Source organism: Gadus macrocephalus, chromosome 17, assembly GCF_031168955.1.
Source record: "Gadus macrocephalus chromosome 17, ASM3116895v1".
NCBI classification, from domain to species: domain Eukaryota; kingdom Metazoa; phylum Chordata; class Actinopteri; order Gadiformes; family Gadidae; genus Gadus; species Gadus macrocephalus.
Genome location: NC_082398.1, coordinates 15,153,194 through 15,174,151, shown reverse-complemented (window position 1 = coordinate 15,174,151; position 20,958 = coordinate 15,153,194). Strand labels below are relative to the sequence as shown.

General features: G+C 43.5%; 1 protein-coding gene across 1 annotated transcript in view; it reads left to right on the top strand.

Annotated features, from left to right (window-relative positions):
- The first annotated feature begins 10,561 nt into the window (after positions 1-10,561).
- The window catches only part of LOC132475756 (inactive dipeptidyl peptidase 10-like), a 234,101-nt gene continuing 223,704 nt past the window's right edge, over positions 10,562-20,958 (top strand). The window contains exon 1 of the mRNA XM_060077059.1: positions 10,562-10,877. Within this exon, the coding sequence (XP_059933042.1) occupies positions 10,818-10,877 (60 nt within the window). The 5' untranslated portion in view covers positions 10,562-10,817. The remainder of the gene's footprint in view (positions 10,878-20,958) is intronic.

Here is a 20,958-nt window from a genome sequence, read left to right as displayed (position 1 = left end):
AGGAATGACCTCTCATAAATATTTATTCAATAAATTGTTTCAAATAACCCTGCCTCGTTAAATCAATGAGCTTGGTGTTTTGCTTTCAAAAATAGGTTATAGAAGAAGTCTAAACTGCACAAAATAAAAACATCCAAGCTGCCTTTTAAGGATACCTTGGAATATCTGTCTATTTTTTAACCATCTGACCCTAGTTTACGACAAAAACAACACAATGGACGGCAGCTCCTTTGCCGCGTGGTTTTTAGAACCATGTAAGGATTAGAGGGGGCGGTCAAGTGACTGGATGCAGCCCCGTTGAAAAAAATAGAATACCACTCGACACACTCAGGAGATTAATGATATTTAAATGATTATGAACATGAAGTCTTTATTTGCATGGTTTACATTTCGTTCTGTGTAGCATGGAAAAATCGGAGAAACACTCCCATTCATCACCCAAGTGGGTGCTACTCATTGGTGGTGGTTAGTGAGGTCCCCCCTTCACTGTAGGCGTCTTTGAGTGTTATTAATTATTATTATTATTCATGTTTAACCTCTGTTTTTCCTTTATTCCTAGTCTGTTTTACATAGTTTTGAATGATGACTATATGCTCTGTAAAGTGACCTTGGGTGTCTTGAAAGGCGCCTCTAAATTAAATGTATTATTATTATTATTCAGAATGCATTGGTTTACATTTCGTTCTTTGGAGCACAGATATTTTTTATTTATTTATTTATTTTCAGTTTTTGAGGAGGTGCTTCAAAGATGCTAATTTTTCTGCAATAATCCAAAATCCAATGGAAAAACCCGTTGGCTTTTTGTCAAGGGAAACCAGGGCGACGCTCACTTCCGGGTTGGGCAACATACGTCAGCCCTCCACCACGCTATACTGTAAAAACACATGTTCAAGTTGAATGATAATGCATGAATTTATTCTTTATTCTGCCATATAATTTATTTAAGGGGGGGGGGGGGGGCATACAAGTCTTTTGGCCATAGTGGATCCAGATCTGTTCCGGAGCATTTCAGCACCCCGGGCAACAGCGCAGGGTTGCCAGGTCCTGCAAAAAACGTCCCGCCCACATACCTAGAAGCAGCCCAAATAAAAAGGATATTCAACCTTGGCCAACGTTTTGAAAGTAATAATAATTGAGGGAATATCTGCAGCGAAATGCATTGTGTGTGTGTGTGTGTGTGTGTGTGTGTGTGTGTGTGTGTGTGTGTGTGTGTGTGTGTGTGTGTGTGTGTGTGTGTGTGTGTGTGTGTGTGTGTGCTAGTTTAGCGAAAGCAGCGTCCTTAGCAACCTGACGTCATTGAAACATGCGAGCGAGCCGATAAAATCTTCCTAATAACTATAAAACTAAAGATCATACGTAATCACTGACTAAAGATTATGCAAGTAAAAAGTATATTTCTCGCTAGAAATGTTATTAGAAACAAGTTCAACGGTGATTCGGTCCTAAAATAGGCCTATTGCATTTCCCATTCGATTAATAAAGAAACCAATCCCGAGATATCCCCGGACCCATGCAAGTGAACGGAGCGTTCCACGGCATTGAGAAGACCCGTGTAATAAAGACCCATAATATTTCTGTTTATGGCATAGATTTCTCCTCAGATTAGGCTAATTTATGATAATGATAAAATAAAAGTAAAAACGCTCGATCAAAGGCCCGGCCCGAGGATAGTGATAACCCATTATTATACGGTATGACTTCTAGATGTCACGTCCGCTCGCGACACTGGACTTGCGAGGCATCGACGCGGACTTCCATTCACATAGCCAAAAACAAGACAATAGATCTATGGTTAGATCAAAACATCAAGACATACAATTCTAAAAAGATCAGATTAAGCAGCTACCCTTTTTTCTTTCGCGGTTTGCCTGAGCAGCGCACCTGCATTTAATAGCCTATATCTGTGAATTGTCACAATTTCTCAGAATCAAAGGTGAAAGTAGAAACGGGTGGCCTAAAGCTGTCATATCGTTCACAATTTTTAACAATAAATGTACTGTACGGAGCTCCTTAAGGGACATTAGGGAGAACGCTCCCGCACAGAACCTTAGTTTGGAAGTCGTGCTGGTGACACGACAAATACTTCCAATTGAAATACATGGGTTTGGAATTTGTGCTTGTAAACACGAAAATTTTGAAAATACGTGATCCTGAACACGTTTCAATAGATTAAATAACGTGACAGTGTCACGTCTTTTCGTGAGACCGGGTTGGGCGTCAAGCACACCCTCACGTGGACTGGTGGGGAATTACAGGTTAAAAACGTGATAAATTGCAAGTCATTTATTTTAGTCGAGTAATCTCTTATCGACAATTAATCAATAAATTGTTTGCATCCCTAATTATATATATATATATATATATATATATATATATATGTATATAAGCAATAGATCACGACAGGCTGTGGTAAGTGCTCATTATACCACTGTTAAGGTGCTTTGTCCGGCCCCGACGCGCAGCGGAGGGCCGGCGACCCCCTTCACAGTGGTATAATGAGCACATACCACTGACTGAAGTGATCTATTGCTTTTATACCGGTTTATAACGGTTACTATTATGGCAAAACGAAAGTCATAGACACACTACATTTGAAAAGAAACCAAGAAAGTCAAGGTAGCCGTTTTATTAAAGAATACAAAAAAAAGTAGTCCCTCCTGGCTGCCTTCAAAATGCACGACGGTCGCTATGCAACATACTTTAGCGTCCCTCCGAGAGAAGGCTCCGATAGAGCGGTTCGCCGGCAATTTATCCTATGGAGCAGTTCACTCGCCGTGTGCCTAAGCTTTCGTTAGTCTCTCCATCATCTTGCTCACTCCCGGAGTACAACATTTACACCCTCTCCAAACATTCAACATATTTTTTACTTTGTAACTGTTTCTACTTCCATGCGCGGAGTGATATGCAAACTTTCACAAAATGATTGGGCGTCATAGCAGCAGTGGCGTGCACACATAGACACTAGGTGGTGCTAACGCACCAGGACTTTTGTCCTTTATCAACGAAAATGCCCTTTTGAAACTTTATTTTTTTATTTATTTTTTTATATTATTAACATTTTACTGAGGCCGGTTTTGAAATGATCTTTTAAAAACCTAAGCGATTAAAAAAGACTGAAACAATGCCCAAAAATGAGCCACGTCCCCCTTGCACAGACCAGACTCAATTCTCTTCCTTTGTCACGTGCACTCGCGCTGGCACGCGCAGGGCACCACATGCGCTTCAGTAAACAGAAGCGTCTCCAGCATAGCAGGCACGGTCGCAGACAGGCATCTTCTCCCGTGTTCCCACCAGCCAGGTAACATACAGATCAAGTAAAATCGTATAGTTTGCCCTCTAAGCCCAACGTGTAGCCTAATCATTTTGTTGTGCAGTAAAATGTCTCATACAGCAACAAACAACTAAGCATTTTTAGCCGACTGGTCACCTGATAAAGTTTTACGCTGCATAGCCCAATGACAGATAACGCAAGGACAACCATAGGCTTATTAGGCTAGTAGGATGCTGCTTTAAAGCAGTAGGCCTACGCAGCAAGAAGTGGAGGGTAAACAGAAGACAGTGGAGGGCAAAGTGAAGTTTATCTACTTCGCCGAGATGTCTAGAGTTCATCTTGGGACTTAACAATGACTGTATATAGTTAATATAGGATGTGGATTTTATCTGTTGGTGGTGTGACTTTTTTCTATAGGAAACTCACGTGTAGAGAATGATACAAATAAAAGTAAAATTTCATTCAACATGTGCGTGTAACTTTTTTATAATAAGGTGTTCCGCGTGCGCTAAAAAATGCCCTTCCCTTCCACCCTGAGCACCTGCCCCCCAAAATGTCTGTGCACGCCACTGCATTGCAGTTATGTAAACGCTCATTATACAACAGTAAGGAACCAATCAGATCGCTGGATTCAAGCCACCCGTTGTATAAACACATTGTATATATATATATATACCCAGTTTATATATATACATATAGTGTTTCCCATACATAGACCATTGTGTGGCGCGGCGCCACAGAATCAACATCGAGCGCCACGAATTGATTGTCTTTATTTTTTTTTATTAAAAAAAATATATATATATTTCATTAACGCGATTTGGAAATCTAAAAATCGTTCCGTCCATTCATCTCTGCATAGCACTCGTTCTCCCTGTCATTCACACACACACACACACACACACACACACACACACACACACACACACACACACACACACACACACACACACACACACACACACACACACACACACACACACACACACACACACACACACACACACACACACACACACACACACACACACACGGAGCGAGAGCAACAATGCTAACGCATGAACCCACCGATGTCACCCGTCGCTTAGCAACCGGACACGCTGGGGTTGATAAGTTACCGGACTACTGTAACTACTACGGAGTGATAATATCAAAGACGTGAATCAGGCAATAAATCCAATTTCCTTGACAGCGGTAATGTTCGGTGTGCATTAAAGTACAGACGGAGTGGACCAATTGCGAACTACTGCAGCTGCTCCAAGTTAAACCCCAAACTAATCAGTATTTATAGCGGACTACACCACCTATTCTATTCCGCATAGAATTGTATTCCGAACCGATTGAGGCGTATATATATGATACTTTTCTATTCCGATTGAGCTGTTCTTCCATATCTATGCGAATCAGATGTGTCCGCATGTAAACGCGGAGTTACATGCACACTCACTGACGGCCGCGTCGCCGTGCTGCGCCGGCGCTGCCACCTCCCCCCCCGCGCACCACACATTGGTCCTTGGTCTGTAACGGTACACAAAAGTCACGGTTCGGTACGTACCTCAGTTTTTAAGTCACGGTGCGGTACGATACGGTACGGTTAATAGTTAAGGGGAATAAAAAATAAAATAAAAAGCAGCAATGAAAACACCAATAAACTTTGTTATGGCATTTGCATTTCTGAATTCCCAGTGAGCTGGGTTTGTACAGCTCGCTTTTTTTTTTCACAGCAACGGTGATAGCAACACCTGGATGGCGCCTTTTCAAATGCGTGTGCATGTTAAAGTGCTGTAAGTAGACACAGGGAGCCCTATCCATAGCCGGACAGCCTGTCGGAGACCCTCTCCGTAGCTTACGTGCACATCCAATATTTTTAACTATGCGTCGAAACCATGGACCTATTGGTCGACGCAACGGAGACGGCAAGGGCTGTGATTGGTCCTCTAACAAAATCATTTCCTGAATCACTTCTTCGGTTTGACTTTGTACCTTAATTACTTTGTACATTGTTTACTTTGCACCAGGACCAATAAAACACCAAATAAGATTTGAAAAGCTTTGGAAGTGTATTTACAACAATGCTTAAATGGTTTGTAACATACATACTGTATAAGATAGATCGGGCGGCCAATTGCATTGCGTATCCGACATCCCGACGGAGAGCTGCTGAAGGGATTACGGAGTCGGAGTAGCATACTTTGGCTAAACGGTCCGGGTGGAACTCCGACTTCAAGTTTTAAATTCCGTATTGCAAAACAAGCCTTTACATTCACCATATTAACGCTATGTACGCCACATTTACGAACCGCGGCCTCTGTAACCGCACCGAAGTGCCTGTACCGTGACGGTTCGGTACAAATACGAGTACCGTTACACCCCTAATATATATATATATATATATATATATATATATATACACACACACACACACACATATACACATACATATATATATACACACACACACACACACACACACATATGCATATATATATGCTATGGTCATTTCACGGATTCCTGTGAGACCAGGTTGACTCGGCAGTTGAGACGGGAAACGGAATATGAGTATTAATTTACATTGGAGCAAATTCCGTTGGCGATATCACAGACAATTTAAGCGATTCCGTGAGGCCACCACAGATTTTGAGTTAAGCGCTCGTGGTCGACTCGTTCATTGAAACGGGGATCTGTGTGTGTGCCACGGAATGTGAGTGTAGCTCCCAAGTAGTACACACGAGGCCAGAGGTCTTTGTTAGGAAACAGGGTTTATTTTCCAGGTCGAACCAACCCGTGAGAGGTTTGTCAAGCGATTATTATTTTTTTATCTAATTAATTACAGGCTCTGTGGTTAATTAATCTAAATTAATCTTATACTTACATTTTTCCGAGAAAGTATTTTAAAATAATTTAATTCAAGTAATTTATGGCAGATGAGTGATTCAATGAATCATAGATAAAATTCTTAAAGTTCAATGCCTCTTTTATTTAAAACATGTCTTTCATTAACATACGGTGCATTTTAAAGGCCCACTATGCAACTTCGGGCATTTCTTCGCTGTTTTCTTGGTTTTGGCACTCACATTTCTCTACACAGCGCCCCCTACAGCTTCGTACTAGATATTTCACAACACTGTCGTAACAACTCGTTGACGACCCTTCTCCATGAACTTCTACGCGAGCCATGTGCATTTGTTTTCAAAGAAGCCGGCGAATGCGTGGAGCCATGTCCGAAGTAGATGTTCATAAAGTGTAGGCAAGGTTATACATTTTTAAAAGGGTGTATTTGTATTGCAATAAACATAAATCCATCCTTTTTTATAGTTGACGGGGAGAATTGATATCCTAGATTATAATTGTTTTATTTTAGGTTGAACAGAACAATCAGTGTAAGAGGTTTGGCCAACATAATAATCTAAATAAACAAGAACCTGGATTCGGGGATTCAGTCTGTATCTGGGGGACGAGACAGACGAACAGCAAAACACCCATGGAAACAAAGGTGTTTATATGGTTGCAACCAAGCAAGCTAGAAACATACAGGGCTCACAACAAAACGGTCGAGAAAACAATTTTTACAGGGCTCACAACAAAATGGTTGAGTAAACACATTTGTACAGAGACTATCAACATCAAGAATACCACGAAGACAAAGGCCAGCCAAGGGTACTTTCAATTTCAAAAGCAACACGGCCGAGTCGGCGTCTGATTTGCAGTCTTCTTTTTCTTTCAGTTCACACTATTCCTGAAAAGCTTGCCCAACGTTTACTCGTGTCTGGCCTCTCTGCCGGTCAGTCTCCCTTTTCTCTTCTTCTGTTCCTCCGACATTGGGTTTGTCTCTTTTTAGTCGACTGATCTATGATGAATATAACAATCCCATAGTGACTTGCGTTTATATCGAGCCGGTTCCGTGTTTGGGGGTCTGTGCCGTAAAGCAATTCGTTACTTCGCGAGACCCGAGACTCCCGCGAGAGTGGGCGGCGGGTCGCCGGCAGAAACATATTCCTTTTCTCCGCCAAGATGCGCAAGGGTGAATCGAAACAACGAACAATCGAACAAAAATGTATAATAGAACCATCGCAATGACTCTTAGCCTGTTATATTAAGGTAAATCAAGCCAAAAAAGTTGCATAGTTCCCCTTTCACTCGTGTCTGATCTCTTTTCTGGTCCATTCTTCTTTTGTTCCACCGACGGTCGCCTCTTGGGTCGATCATCAGTCGATTGATCCATGATGAATGCAACAATTGCCTCGCAACTGGCTGTTTATATCTAGCCGGTGCCATGTTTGGGTGCGTGTCTGTGCCGTAAAGCATTTTCGAAACTACAATCTGACTACATTTTCGAGGATACTTCCGCTGCGTCACATCCGGATTGTGTCGGTCCGAACAGAGCAAGTTGCATATGCGCTTTTTCACTGGAGAGGCGACATGGGTAAATGACACACCCACCAATCGACCCAGAAATGGATGCAGAACCATCAGCATAACTCTCAACCTGCATACTTAATGTAATTTTGGCTAAAAAAAGTTGCATAGTGGGCCTTTAAAATCTAATTAATAACATTTCCATCTCACTCCAGATTCAATGCATCTCAGTCGAGTGTGGCTTGACGAGGCTGCCTGCTAGGGCCAGCTTCAGGGGCTGTGGCAGCTCGTACATGCGAGCTTGCTACCAAATGTTTTGCGTTGAGGTGATATTTAAGGGTTGAGGAACTCCGGTGATAGGAAAATTCCTTACTACAGAGATTGCAGTTAACGGTGTTCCTATCTACAGTTCCGTCTGGGAGTTTAAACTTGAACTTTTCGTTCACGGGGCCGAGCAGCGTCATCTCGTCTGCCTCCATGTTGTTTCTACGAAAATGACGCACCGGTTCAAAGGCCACTATAGCAACGCGATTTATCTGCGCTAATTAATTTTAACGCGTTATTTTTTCTGGGATTAATTAATCGTTAATTTGACAGCCCTAAAATAAACACAATTGACAATAGGCCTATGCAAATGTCCGGTTTTTCAGCAGCACAAAAGGTGTTATATTTACACCAAAGAACACTACACACAACTCACATACAGTCCGCAACTCAATATTAACTTGTACATTTACAAACTTAACTAACATATACATTCACGACTTTACAACGTACGCAAATAACGATCACGCACCAACCATGCATTGGAATGCAACACAAAACATAATTCATTAGACATAATTAAAAAAAGGTAAACATACCTCATCCACTGCTAACTGCTTAAGGAGGGGATTTTCTTGCATGCTTCTTCCTTGTTCTTTATAGTTGTTCTTCTTTAAGTGCCTTAGCTTTTAACTAACTTCTAAAGGTACGAACACACCAAACGCGTACCCGCGTAAAGATGTACGCGCGTAACGCAGCTAAAATGTTGCTTGACCATTTTGTGTCAAAAATGGTCCTACGTACGCAGCTACGCGCCTGTGGCTGCGCTGGATTTAGGAGTCCGAGGAAGGAAACCCAAACGCCGCCGTGTTTGGGTGCATGATAGAGCTTGGATCGGGTTAGATTAAATAATCTCGGATATAAATAACAATAATCGGGTTAAATAACTTCACATGGTGTGTCTGGTGTGTTTCCAGCATTCGTAGTGTTGATCAGCAGAGAAATAGTCCGCCAAGACGTTGAGGTTGCTTAGCAACCAGAGACTCTGTCCATGCAAGTGAACGGAGCGTTCACTCTTCGTCATAACTATCAAACCAAACATCCTTCACATTCACCGAGCGAACATTATGAAAGTAAAATGCACATTTCTCGCTAAAAATGTTTCCATAAACGCATTTAATGGCGTAACTATGTTACTATTTCCACCCAGAATAAAGAAAGATGTCGGCCGTATGCATCTGTGCAAGCGTCACTACTCTCTGCCAGTGACGTTGGGTCAAGCTCCACGCTGATTGGCTATCGCGGCGAAGCATCACGCGTATGAGCGTAAAAAGTTAAATTTTTTGAACTCCTCGCGTACGCGCGTATATGTACGCGCGTATATGTACGCGCGTATATATACGCAGCTCATACGCCGCTAACGCGAGTAAAATTTTGCTTTTACGCATGTAACGCATGTACGCGCCTCATACGCGCGTAAACCAATGGTTCCCTATGGAAAAATTGCCGATTTTATACGCGTCTATACGCGGGTACGCGTTTGGTGTGTTCGTACCTTTAGGGTGCTGCTGCTTTCGCGCTGTTCGGCAAGGTACGTCGCTAAAAGGTGTGGTGTAGGAAACATATACAGCGGCAATTAGTTCCGCGCCAATGCCATCATAAACAGTAGGAACAAAAAATTGGAGGTTAACAAATTAAACAAACTGCCAATGTGTGGCAGTTACAATGAGTGTCATCGACTTGCATTGGATCAAAATCCGTGGCCATATCACGGAAATTAGCGTGTTTCCGTGAGGATTCCACGGATTTTGAATTAAGCGTCCGTGGTCATGAGCGAGGACGTTCAGCAGTGTTGCCAGATTGGGCCGTTTTTCCCGCCCGATTGGGCTACTTTTGGAGGACGTTCAGGAAGTGTTGCCAGATTGGGCTGTTTTTCACGCTCGCAGAATAGCGAGCACCGGCTCGCTATAATCTTAAGGACACACACACACACACACACACACACACGCACGCACGCACGCACGCACGCACGCACGCACGCACGCACGCACGCACGCACGCACGCACACACGCACACACACACCAACAGTGCACGGCAATACATATTACCTTTCAGATTCTTCAGTTCAATTCATTTTACATTTCTGCATTTTGAGCAATGCTTTGTGCTTTTCATTCAGCTGTCACTTCATTTGTTTCCAACCATTTACATTTTCTTAAATGGTGTGCATGTTTACATTGTTGACTCCATTCAGACTCTTGAATTTTTGTTCAAATCCCGTCACGTGATTTAAGCCATTTAACGTTTCTTGATGTCTTAATCTGTCTTTATTAAAAAATATTTTCAACCTCACTTTGCACTACAACACTTTGCACTACAAAACATTTTCTGCAGGAAATGCATTTTCTAGTTATTATTATTGTTTAAAATAAATTAATATTGAAATTGACTCATACACACACACACACACACACACACACACACACACACACACACACACACACACACACACACACACACACACACACACACACACACAAATAATCGGTGTGTATGGTCCAATTATTTAAACATAAATCATTATTTATGCAATATATTCATAGATCACAACATTGAACATATAATGACAGTTTTCCTCCACGCAGCGCGCATTACATCAGAGATCAGAGGCGCAGTGAGGAAACCCCCTCTGCAGCTCCGCCACAGATCTCCTCTTGTAGCACACGCTCATCTTCAGTAGACACTGTGTACACTGTCGAGACGGTCAGTCGGTACCGTACGTCGCCCTCACATTCGACCGTGTACCCCAAACAACGAGCGGCACGGACTGCATGCGTCCACGGCAAACGGAGTGTTCCTGAGGAGACGTGAGTGTCTGTACTTTTCCCGGGTGTTTTCCTCCCCGGAGGGCTGCAGGGTCCCGAGATGAACCAAACTGCCTCCGTCTCGCATCAAGTGAAATGCCAGTCCACCAAGAGCATCAAGGTAGGCTCTGACGTTAGGTGTATGTGTGTATGTGTATGCTTCACACCACGCATCCCCGCTCGGGTCCGTTCATTATGCGCATTGGAGCGCAACACTTTAGATCTGTTTAGGGGGATGTGTTATTATGGGGACCACCGGGTACGCCAACATACCCAAACTTGCCAAAGAATGATGTTACTTCTTAAACTGTATTCTGTTGCTCACATGTTACGTTTCATCGTATCCTAATGTGTTGATCAATGGTTCCACTTATGATGGTCGGATGAAACGGCCACACTGTGGTGCAGTGTAGAGGAGGCTGCATTCCCCGCACGTAGAGAGTGGATCGGGCGTGGGAATTAGAATCATCTCATACAATGAAGGCCTCTACCGAAGACACATTACATAAATCAACCGTCGAAGCCTGTTCACTTTGAAGAAGAAGTGCCCGAGTTGTCCCCAGGATATAAGTGTTCTTCACATGATGTGGGGATGATCCCCAGCTTTCCCTACCGCCTCATCCCCTGTTCCCTACCTGTTGTTACGGAATCCATGACAATTCGCGATTAGATTCAGAAGGCAAATTTATTTGTCAAACGTGTTGTGCAAATACAAATAGGCCCAGATACATTTTGTTGCAGGTTATTGTTTCATTTGGTTAAATTTCAACTATGCAGCAAACACACTCATTAGGTTATCTATTCTGTCATTAGGTCTTATTTGCTGTTGTTCTGCGTTTCTGTATTCAGTTTGTGTGTTTGGTTCACCATTGATATGATTTTGATTCTCCCACGGGTTCTGCATAACTTCTCAACCTACAAGCAGCCTACCCCCACACAATAATGTGTCTCGGGGAAAAAATGATGATCAACAATGATGACTTTTGGGTCAGGTGCATCCGTCAAACTCAGCTTGACTCTTTTTACATCAACTTTCAAACTACAGATCAGTGCATTTGCTTACTCAAAGAAACCAGCGCTAAGCACAGAATCACAGATAGGCCTACATAATTAACAGAGACCACAATGTACAGTTTACCTACACTCAAAAAAATGAAATCTTGCTATTGTTGAGTTAAAATAATCCTCTTTCATCAGATTTACTTAACTATTGTGTGTTTCTAAATTTAATTGAGTTAGTTGTGGTTTTTGAACGAAATAATGTGTTTTGGCAGGTTTACTCAACAGCTTTTCATTGGGCCAACACAACATTCTTGAATAAAACGCATTAGATAGTTTGTTTAATGAAGATTGTCACTTTTTGATGCCGTACCTCCACGTGGTGCTCATCCATTTTCTCACTTGCCGCAGAAGGAACGTGGCCATGAAGTCTACTTAATGTAAGTATTGTGCTCTCTACAATTTTGTTGTTTTTAGTTATAAATTGTGCTGCTAAGGCCGAATCTCGATTCTTCCCCTTGCCAGCTCTCAAAACACACATATAGTCAATATAAAAGCAGCAAAGTGTTTTAGAATCGTAATCTCAGATTATATCAGTAAATCTACTAACTGAGTAGAGATGTGTGTTGAGGCATGTGTGTTTTGCAGAGCCCATGTTCATTTCGGTCAGGTCTCACTGGGTTGTGTGATATGAGCAGTTTTTTTGATTTTGTTTTAAATCGGAATATTCAAAGAACGAACCATGCACGGATTGAATCGACCTTCAACGCGTCAACGCGCCAACGCAGCTAGATGAGTCCATGTCCATACAAGTGAACGGAGCGTTCCCTCTTCGTCATAACTATCAAACCAAACATCCTTCACATTCACCGAGCGAACATTATGAAAGTAAAATGCACATTTCTCGCTAAAAATGTTTTCATAAACGCATTTAATGGCGTAACTATGTTACTATTTCCACCCAGAATAAAGAAAGATGTCGGCCGTATGCTTCTGTCCAAGCTCACTAGCGGAGACGTTTGCAGTGACGTCATGACGTTGCTCACGCCGGCTCCATGGCTGGCTCTGGCCGGTGTGAAACCAACTGGTTCTTAAGTGGGATAAGGCTGGAACCTGTTTGGAACTGGCCCTAGCACCAGCCCGGAACTGGCTCTTGGTTCTTTTTGGTGTGATCACTCACTCAGAGCGAGCGACAGTTGGATCAGAGGAACGTTCAGGGGAAGTAGACGGTAAGTGACTATTTTGAAGAACAGTGGAAACAAACACAGTTTCTCCACAGTAATCAGAAGGTTGGGTTTTACAGAGCGGGAGTTTCTGTGTCCTCTCTTAATGCCAGGGGTGGGGAACGTCCGGCCTCCGGGCCGCGAGACCATTTCAGCCGGCCCACAACACATTAACATTTTTATATTTTATATATGCACTTATAGTATGAATTAATAAAAATCATGAATTAGATTTTTGAAAACGCGCTCCATCACAGCGTCTTCTCACTCTTTTTCGTTGGTTGTTAAGCACCGCTGTTAGTAGCAGAAGAAGAAGAAGAAGAAGAAGAAGAAGTAGTGCTGGGAGCTGAACAGCGCCACCCTAACCCCAATGTAATACAATGTTAATTTGTGGTCAGGAGAAGAAGTGCAACAATAAATAAATATTAAAAGAGATATTCCGACTGCTGACACATAATAATAGTTAAAAGTATTAACAATTTGAGCATGGACAGCGGGCCAAAAATAGAATTTTTCAACAGCCATATATTAACAAATGTTACTCAATCTTTCACACATTGTGCACTTTTTGGTTTCAATTTTACACATGTGGATAAACCTTTTGTATAAGTGACTCATTTCCCTTTCTTTTTTCTCCACAGACATTCATGTGGCAATGCAAACAGTGCAAGACAGTGACATCATCACGGTTTCTACTTCTGAAGCACTACAGGTTAGCTCATGGCCATTTTGGACACAGACACCCATGTGCATATTCTCATTGCCCTTGTGTTTTCAAAACATGGAATGCTCTTCATAGTCACTTAAGCAGATTTCATCCTAATCAAACTGTGGTTATCTTTAATTGTCATTTGTGTACATGCAGTGACATAGCTTCAGCACAAGAATATTTTTGTCACATCAACAACCACCTTAAGAGTCACGAAACGGTGCAATGTATGTTTGAGGGATGTTCGTTTCAGACAAATGTTTATGGTACTTTTAAGTCACATAAAAACAGGAAGCACAAACCATATACATTAAAAGATTTTAAAGTGGGCATTGTAAAAACAAGTGAACCTCAATCTTCAGCTGATGGCACACTAGATGACAGAATCTCAGAAGATGGCAATGCAGATTCCGATGGTGATATCGAAATTGACACAGAACCTGAAGATTTACCAAAAACAATAGAGCTGAAATTTGCATCTCTTTTGCTAAAATTGGAAAATTATTTTCACGTTCCAAGCACAGCAATTGATGAACTGCTTACAGAGTTGCATTTTTTAATCAGCACTGCATCTGTACCGGTATCAAACAAAGTAATTCTAGATACCTTCAAAAATCACAACCTCTGTGTAGACCAGCTGGTCATCAAAGAGCTGACTAACTCATTATCTTCTTTTAACCCTTTGTTAAAAGCTGCTGCAAAGAATGGCCCACTAGGCACTGCACTCCTGATGGGAATTGATACCCATCGCCTTTCAAACAAGGTCCAGGTACTGAAGAATAAACTTCATGAATGAGGTGAGGGATCTTTGAGCCATGCAGGGAGAGAAGTGGTTTTATTGACTGTTCTTATGCTCTGTCAAGTTGCTTGACAGATTGTTGTCCCTGTTGTCACTGTCTCTCACCTGTGCTCGTCAGGTTTCACTGTACTTGCCTGTTATAGTAATATGGTTAACCTCCTATGTCTGTTTTTGAGAAAATGTTTTAGGCAAGAAACAAACTACTTTGAATTCCTACTGAGAAATGCATTATGGCAATATATGCACTTCAGCTGTTCTATGCACTTTACCTCCTTTGTCTGTTTTTGAGAAAATGTTTTAGGCAAGAAACAAATTACTTTGAATTCTAGTAGAACTATAATGAGATTCTTGTAACCCCTTAATGTTTTACGTCTGCACTTAAAGGTATAGTTCGGTATTTTTGAACCTGGGCCTTATTTCTGTCATGGGGTGCCTTAATCTACTAACTGGTAGCATTTTGGTGAAGATCGGCGTAGTTTTGACGCTGTTCAGACCATCGAGATCGAGCGTATATGACGGGAGTAAGCCGGGCAAAGACAATACAGCCTCTAAATAAGTCATTAGGTCTTTATTTCACCAATGCTTTAAGATGAATGAAGGAATGAACGCGTGCTACCGCCCTGTTAGCTCAGAGTGAGCTCAGAGCTGCCGTGTTGTTATTATTGATCCGGTTCACTTGGGATCAGCTGTGCTGCAGCGCCCCCGTCGATGACGTCATCCCAGGTGACCCGGGTGTTGAAAAAGCCTCAATAACGACGGCAACGGCAACAACAAGCAGCTCTGAGCTAACGGGGCGGTAGCACGCGTTCATTCCTTCATTCATCTTAAAGCATTGGTGAAATAAAGACCTAATGACTTATTTAGAGGCTGTATTGTCTGTGCCCGGCTTACTCCCGTCATATGGATATACGCTCGATCTCGATGGTCTGAACAGCTTCAAAACTACGCCGATCTTCACCAAAATGTTACCAATTAGTAGATTAAGGCACCCCATGACAGAAATAAGGCCCAGGTTCAAAAATACCGAACTATACCTTTAAAGGACAGTTTTTGTGCGAGCAAGGAGGCTATACAAGGGAATTGAGGTTTTATGTATTGCAACTGTTAAACTACATTCTGTGAAGTTGCTTGCAATTTATGTGACTAGATAACTCTTCAGAAAATGCTATTTGATGTTAAATAAAGGCATTTTTTTGATAAGACACTGTGTTTGATTCCCATTTTAACATTATTTTTCTATTTAACAGAGCCAGGCATTTCACTAGGACAAATTCAACTCAGTTACTGAGTTCTATTTAAGAATGTTGTGTTAAGTGTGAGTTTACTTAAGAATGTTATGTCAAGTGTGGTTCCATGCAACTATCTTACTTAAAATTAACTTATCATGATGGTGTTCTTCTTATATACTTAACTTAAATGAGTTGAACATAACATTATTTAGTAGGTTCAATGTAAGAATAATCCATAATAATTAACTAATATTGTTTAATTGAATTTACTCAATTCACTTATGTTGAATTTATTAAAGTTATACACAACAGTATTAAGTTGGTTCAATGTAAAAATAATCCCTAAAAATGAACTAATCTAGTTAAGTTGAATATACTCCATTCACTTGTGTATCATTTATTGTATTTCATTTAGTACATATTAAAAAATAAAGAACCTTAGCTGTTACTTAACACAGTTGCGTGGAACCACTTGACATAATTTTTTTAAGTAAATCCAAAAAGAATTTTTTTTGAGTGTACACATCTTCTCACATGTGTTGTTGTTGGCCTATTGCTAAACGCCAAGAATTGATAGAGCTTTTTCTACGCCCAGGGGGCCCTTGCTCCTGTCAGCTCCTCTCCTTACATCTCTCCTTTCCTCTGCGCTCTTGTGTCTCCTCTCATTTCATCTCCTCCCTCCTCCTCCCATTCTCTCCTCTCCTGTCTTCTTCACTCAGCTCCTATCTGCTCCTCTCTGTTCCTCTCTGCTCCTCTCTGCTCTTTTAATCTCCTCTCCCATCCGTTCAGCTCATCTCCTCTTCTCCTTTCATATCCTCTGCCTCTGTTGTTTCTTTTCCTGTGATATGATACCGTGGCCGTGGCTCGGTTCTGGGTCCAACCCTGGCTTCGCATAGTCCCAGTGTCGAGGTGTCCCTGAACAAGAACAACCTGCCCCCAACTGATTTGCTTGAGTGGTTGATACTGCCGTCGAGTGTGTGTATGAATGAGTGAATATGAGCCACTAATGTGAAGCGCTTCGAGTGGCCGCAGTTTACAATAGAGCTATGGAACTATGCAACTTTGCCCTAATGCCATTGGCCGTTGCAACACATTTTATAGCCTGCGTTGATCAGGAAAAAACTTTACTGGCCCATCATCCATTGTTACAAACCCACACATTGATTTATTGACCCAAACACCCCCACCATCGTACACCCCCACCCCCATCCTGGTTCGCTGATGAACGTCACAAGGCTGAACACGTCCTGCACACCACCTGAGCACCGGCAAACAGACCATAATACTCCTCTGAAACTTACTTGTTTCAAACATCCTAAGGATATCTGTTTCTCAGCGTCACGTCTGTACAGGCGTCTGAGAGGAGTGTGGCTCTATTAATAATAATAATAATAATAATAATAATAATTGATCAGTTTTTTATAGCGCTTTTGTAAATACGCAAAGACGCTTTGCAAATAAGAAAGGAATACATACAGACAGTGCAGAGTGCAGACACTCAAACAAAAGGGAAAAAATAAACAACACCACAACAATAGGCAACACATTAAGAGAGCAGGAGAGAGTGGAAGATGGCGGAGGATGATTTGTCAAATGTTGTAGGTGGTCCTGAAGAGATAGGTTTTAAGTTGACTTTTGAATGAACAGAGTGTATCAGAGTTTTGGATGGCCAGAGGGAGGGAGTTCCAGAGGGTAGGGGTGGCGATGGCGAAGGCTCTGTCCCCCAGGGTGCGATACTTGGTCTTGGTGATGGAGGTGAGAAGGTTGGCATCAGCGGAGCGTAGGCGGCAGGTGGGGGAGTGGCGATGGAGGAGACCTGTTATGTACGAGGGTGCAAAGTTGTTAAGCACTTTGTAGGTGGTGAGGAGAATCTTGAAATCGATGCGTTGTTTTATTGGAAGCCAATGAAGTTGACGGAGGATGGGAGTAATGTGTTCTCTGGAGGGGTAGTTAGTAAGCAGTCGGGCAGCAGAGTTTTGTACATATTGCAATTTTTGAAGAATAGTGGAGGGGATACAGAATGCTATTGCAATAGTCAAGTCTGCAAGTGATGAAGGCATGGATGTGTGTCGAAGGCGTGCAATGTTGCAGAGGTGGAAGAAGGATGTTCTGATGCTGTTTATGTGTGACTTGAAGGAGAGCGTGGGGTCCATGATGATACCGAGGTTTCTGACCAGGGGGGATGGAATGACAGAGTGACCATCAATGCAAATTGAGAAGTTCTTGGAGGTGGGGATGATGGTTTTTGGGCCGAAGATGATAATTTCAGTTTTATTGCCGTTGCGTGAGAGGAGGTTGTCGGTCCATCCAGGTTTTGATGTCAGTGAGACAGTTGGTGAGAGTGGATAGGATGGAGTCATTCTGATGACGTGTGTTGTTGTGATGGGAGGTGTGGGAGCCGGTGTGTGAACTGCGATCACACCACAGCGATGGAATAGTATTTATAGCAGTGGAACTATACATACATTTACGGCGGGAACCTCGGTGAATGTAACAGGGACGGAGAAGTAGTTGAGAATTCTTTAGTGTGGCGATGAGTTCAGTGGAAGGAGGCATTTGGGGAAAAAGCTGGCGGAGCAGCATGGTTAAGTAGCGAAGTGCCATGGCCGAGGCTGTGAAGAAGCAAACGCTGTTGGAGTTGGATGGTGGCCTCAACTGAGCGGCGATGAAAGACATCCGCCAGATGGGAGCTGGGTTGGCTCGAAAGGAAGGAAGTGGTCAGGCCAGAGCGACGGCCAACGCAACCGTACCTGTAGAGGTGGAAGCCTGCCCCGGTTTACCTTCCACCAGGTTACAGCGATGGATCCTGTAGCAGAAGTCCAAGTGTCAAAGACGGCTGGTCGAAAAAGTAGGTCGCTAGCCTTTTAAAATAGGAAATCAGCAACAAAGAACTTAAAAATAATGTTCAAAATAATGTTCAAAATGATGTTCAGAGCGAGAAACGGCAGCCGGTGAGCAGCGGCAGCCAAAACGCACCAGCGTCCACCCCCTGTCAAGCAACTGTATGACTTCACGCATTAAACACATAAAAAAAAAGAGAACTGGCGCACTTACAATAGGGAAAAGTGACACTATATAAGTAGTAGACTTAGCTAAACTACTATAGACAAAAAAATCAACAAAATGTTCAATGCATTCGTGAAAAATATTAAAAATACTGAATAAAAACAAGCCAGACAGAGCGGCGTTAGACTCGCCAGCGTCCCTGTTACTAGTTACTAGTTAGTTATTGGAGTGTTATAATATCTCACTGTAGCCCACTAGTGCCTCCCCCAACCAGCAGAGCCCTGGAGGCGTGGGGGCGCCCAGCAGCATATCGGCCCGACAACTTGAGCGCGGCCATCTCAGGATCAGAGGCTTATCTGACGTTTCTTTTTAACAGTTGTGTTGAATTGTGGTCCGGAGGTGCTGTTGTAAAGCGGTAGGAAAGGTGATTTTCCTTGTGTAGCGTGCGTGGCATGCGTAACGTGTATCCAGGGCCCACATGGCATGTTCTGTCTCTCTGCACGCTTCTCTCTGCCCTTAAGATCTCACAACCTCCCTGGGATGTCAAGACAGGGAATCAGGGATCCTAGCGAGGATTATGTGTTTTCCCGTTTAAAGCAGAAACAGGACATAACAATAATCTGCTCAAACCCGACCAGTGGTTCAGCAGATGTGTGTTTTACCTACTCACCCTTATCCACTGTCTGACACACAAACACGCAGACACACACACAGGCACACAGACAGATTCACACACAAACACACACACAGACACGCACACACACACACACAAAGAAACTCACAGAAACACACACACATACACAGAGACAGATAAACGAACACACATATACACACATATACACACACACACACACACACACACACACACACACACACACACACACACACACACACACACACACACACACACACACACACACACACACAGACGACTTATGCAACAGATGGACACACTTGCCACACTAAGACAGAAAGACTGACACAGACACACACACAAACTCCAGCACACACACACCCACCCACATCCCTGCCGGCTGTGTCCTAATGCCGAGCGCCGGGATGTGAAATCCAATTAGGATGAGACAGCAGCCTCTTGGTGGGCCCTGTGTGACCCTGCTGAGCGAGTCCCTCCCCAGCAACGTGTCAGGGCTGTCTGAACGCTGACAGGCAGCTCACCTGGTTCATCAGGAACCACACACTGTGCTCACCTGGTTCAACGGGAACCATACACTGTGGCCACCTGGTTAACCGGGAACCAACCTGGTTCAACGGGAGCCACACACCGCGCTCACCTGGTTCAACGGAAACCACACACCGCGGTCACCTGGTTCAACAGGAACCACACACTGCGCTCACCTGGTTTACCGACGGGAACCACACACTGCGCTCACCTGGTTTACAGACGGGAACCACACACTGCGCTCACCTGGTTTACCGACGGGAACCACACACCGCGGCCACCTGGTTCAACTGGAACCACGCACGTGGTCACCTGGTTCAACTGGAACCACACACCGCGGTCACCTGGTTCAACTGGAACCACACACCGCGGTCACCTGGTTCAACTGGAACCACACACCGCGGCCACCTGGTTCAACGGGAACCACACACCGCGGTCACCTGGTTCAACGGGAACCACACACCGCGGTCACCTGGTTCAACGGGAACCACACACCGCGGTCACCTGGTTCAACGGGAACCACACACCGCGGTCACCTGGTTCAACGGGAACCACACACCGCGGTCACCTGGTTCAACGGGAACCACACACCGCGGTCACCTGGTTCAACGGGAACCACACACCGCGGTCACCTGGTTCAACTGGAACCACACACAGCGGTCACCTGGTTCAACTGGAACCACGCACGCGGTCACCTGGTTCAACTGGAACCACACACCGCGGTCACCTGGTTCAACGGGAACCACACACCGCGGTCACCTGGTTCAACGGGAACCACACACCGCGGTCACCTGGTTGGAAGTCTGCTGTCAGCGGGACTGAGGTGTTCACGTGGGAATGGATCAAGAGCGCAGAGTAATGGATGGGTGGAGTAAATTGGTTTGATGGATAGTAGAAGGCGTGCGAGTGAGGTATTAAACGGTCAGCCTGTGGTTTCCCTCCTCGTTGTGAGGACTCTTCCTGGCCTTCCGTCTGTTTGCATTGGAGTCCTCATTAACCTTTTTTATCCTGCTGTTTCCCATACATAGACCATTGTGTGGCGCGGCGCCACAGAATC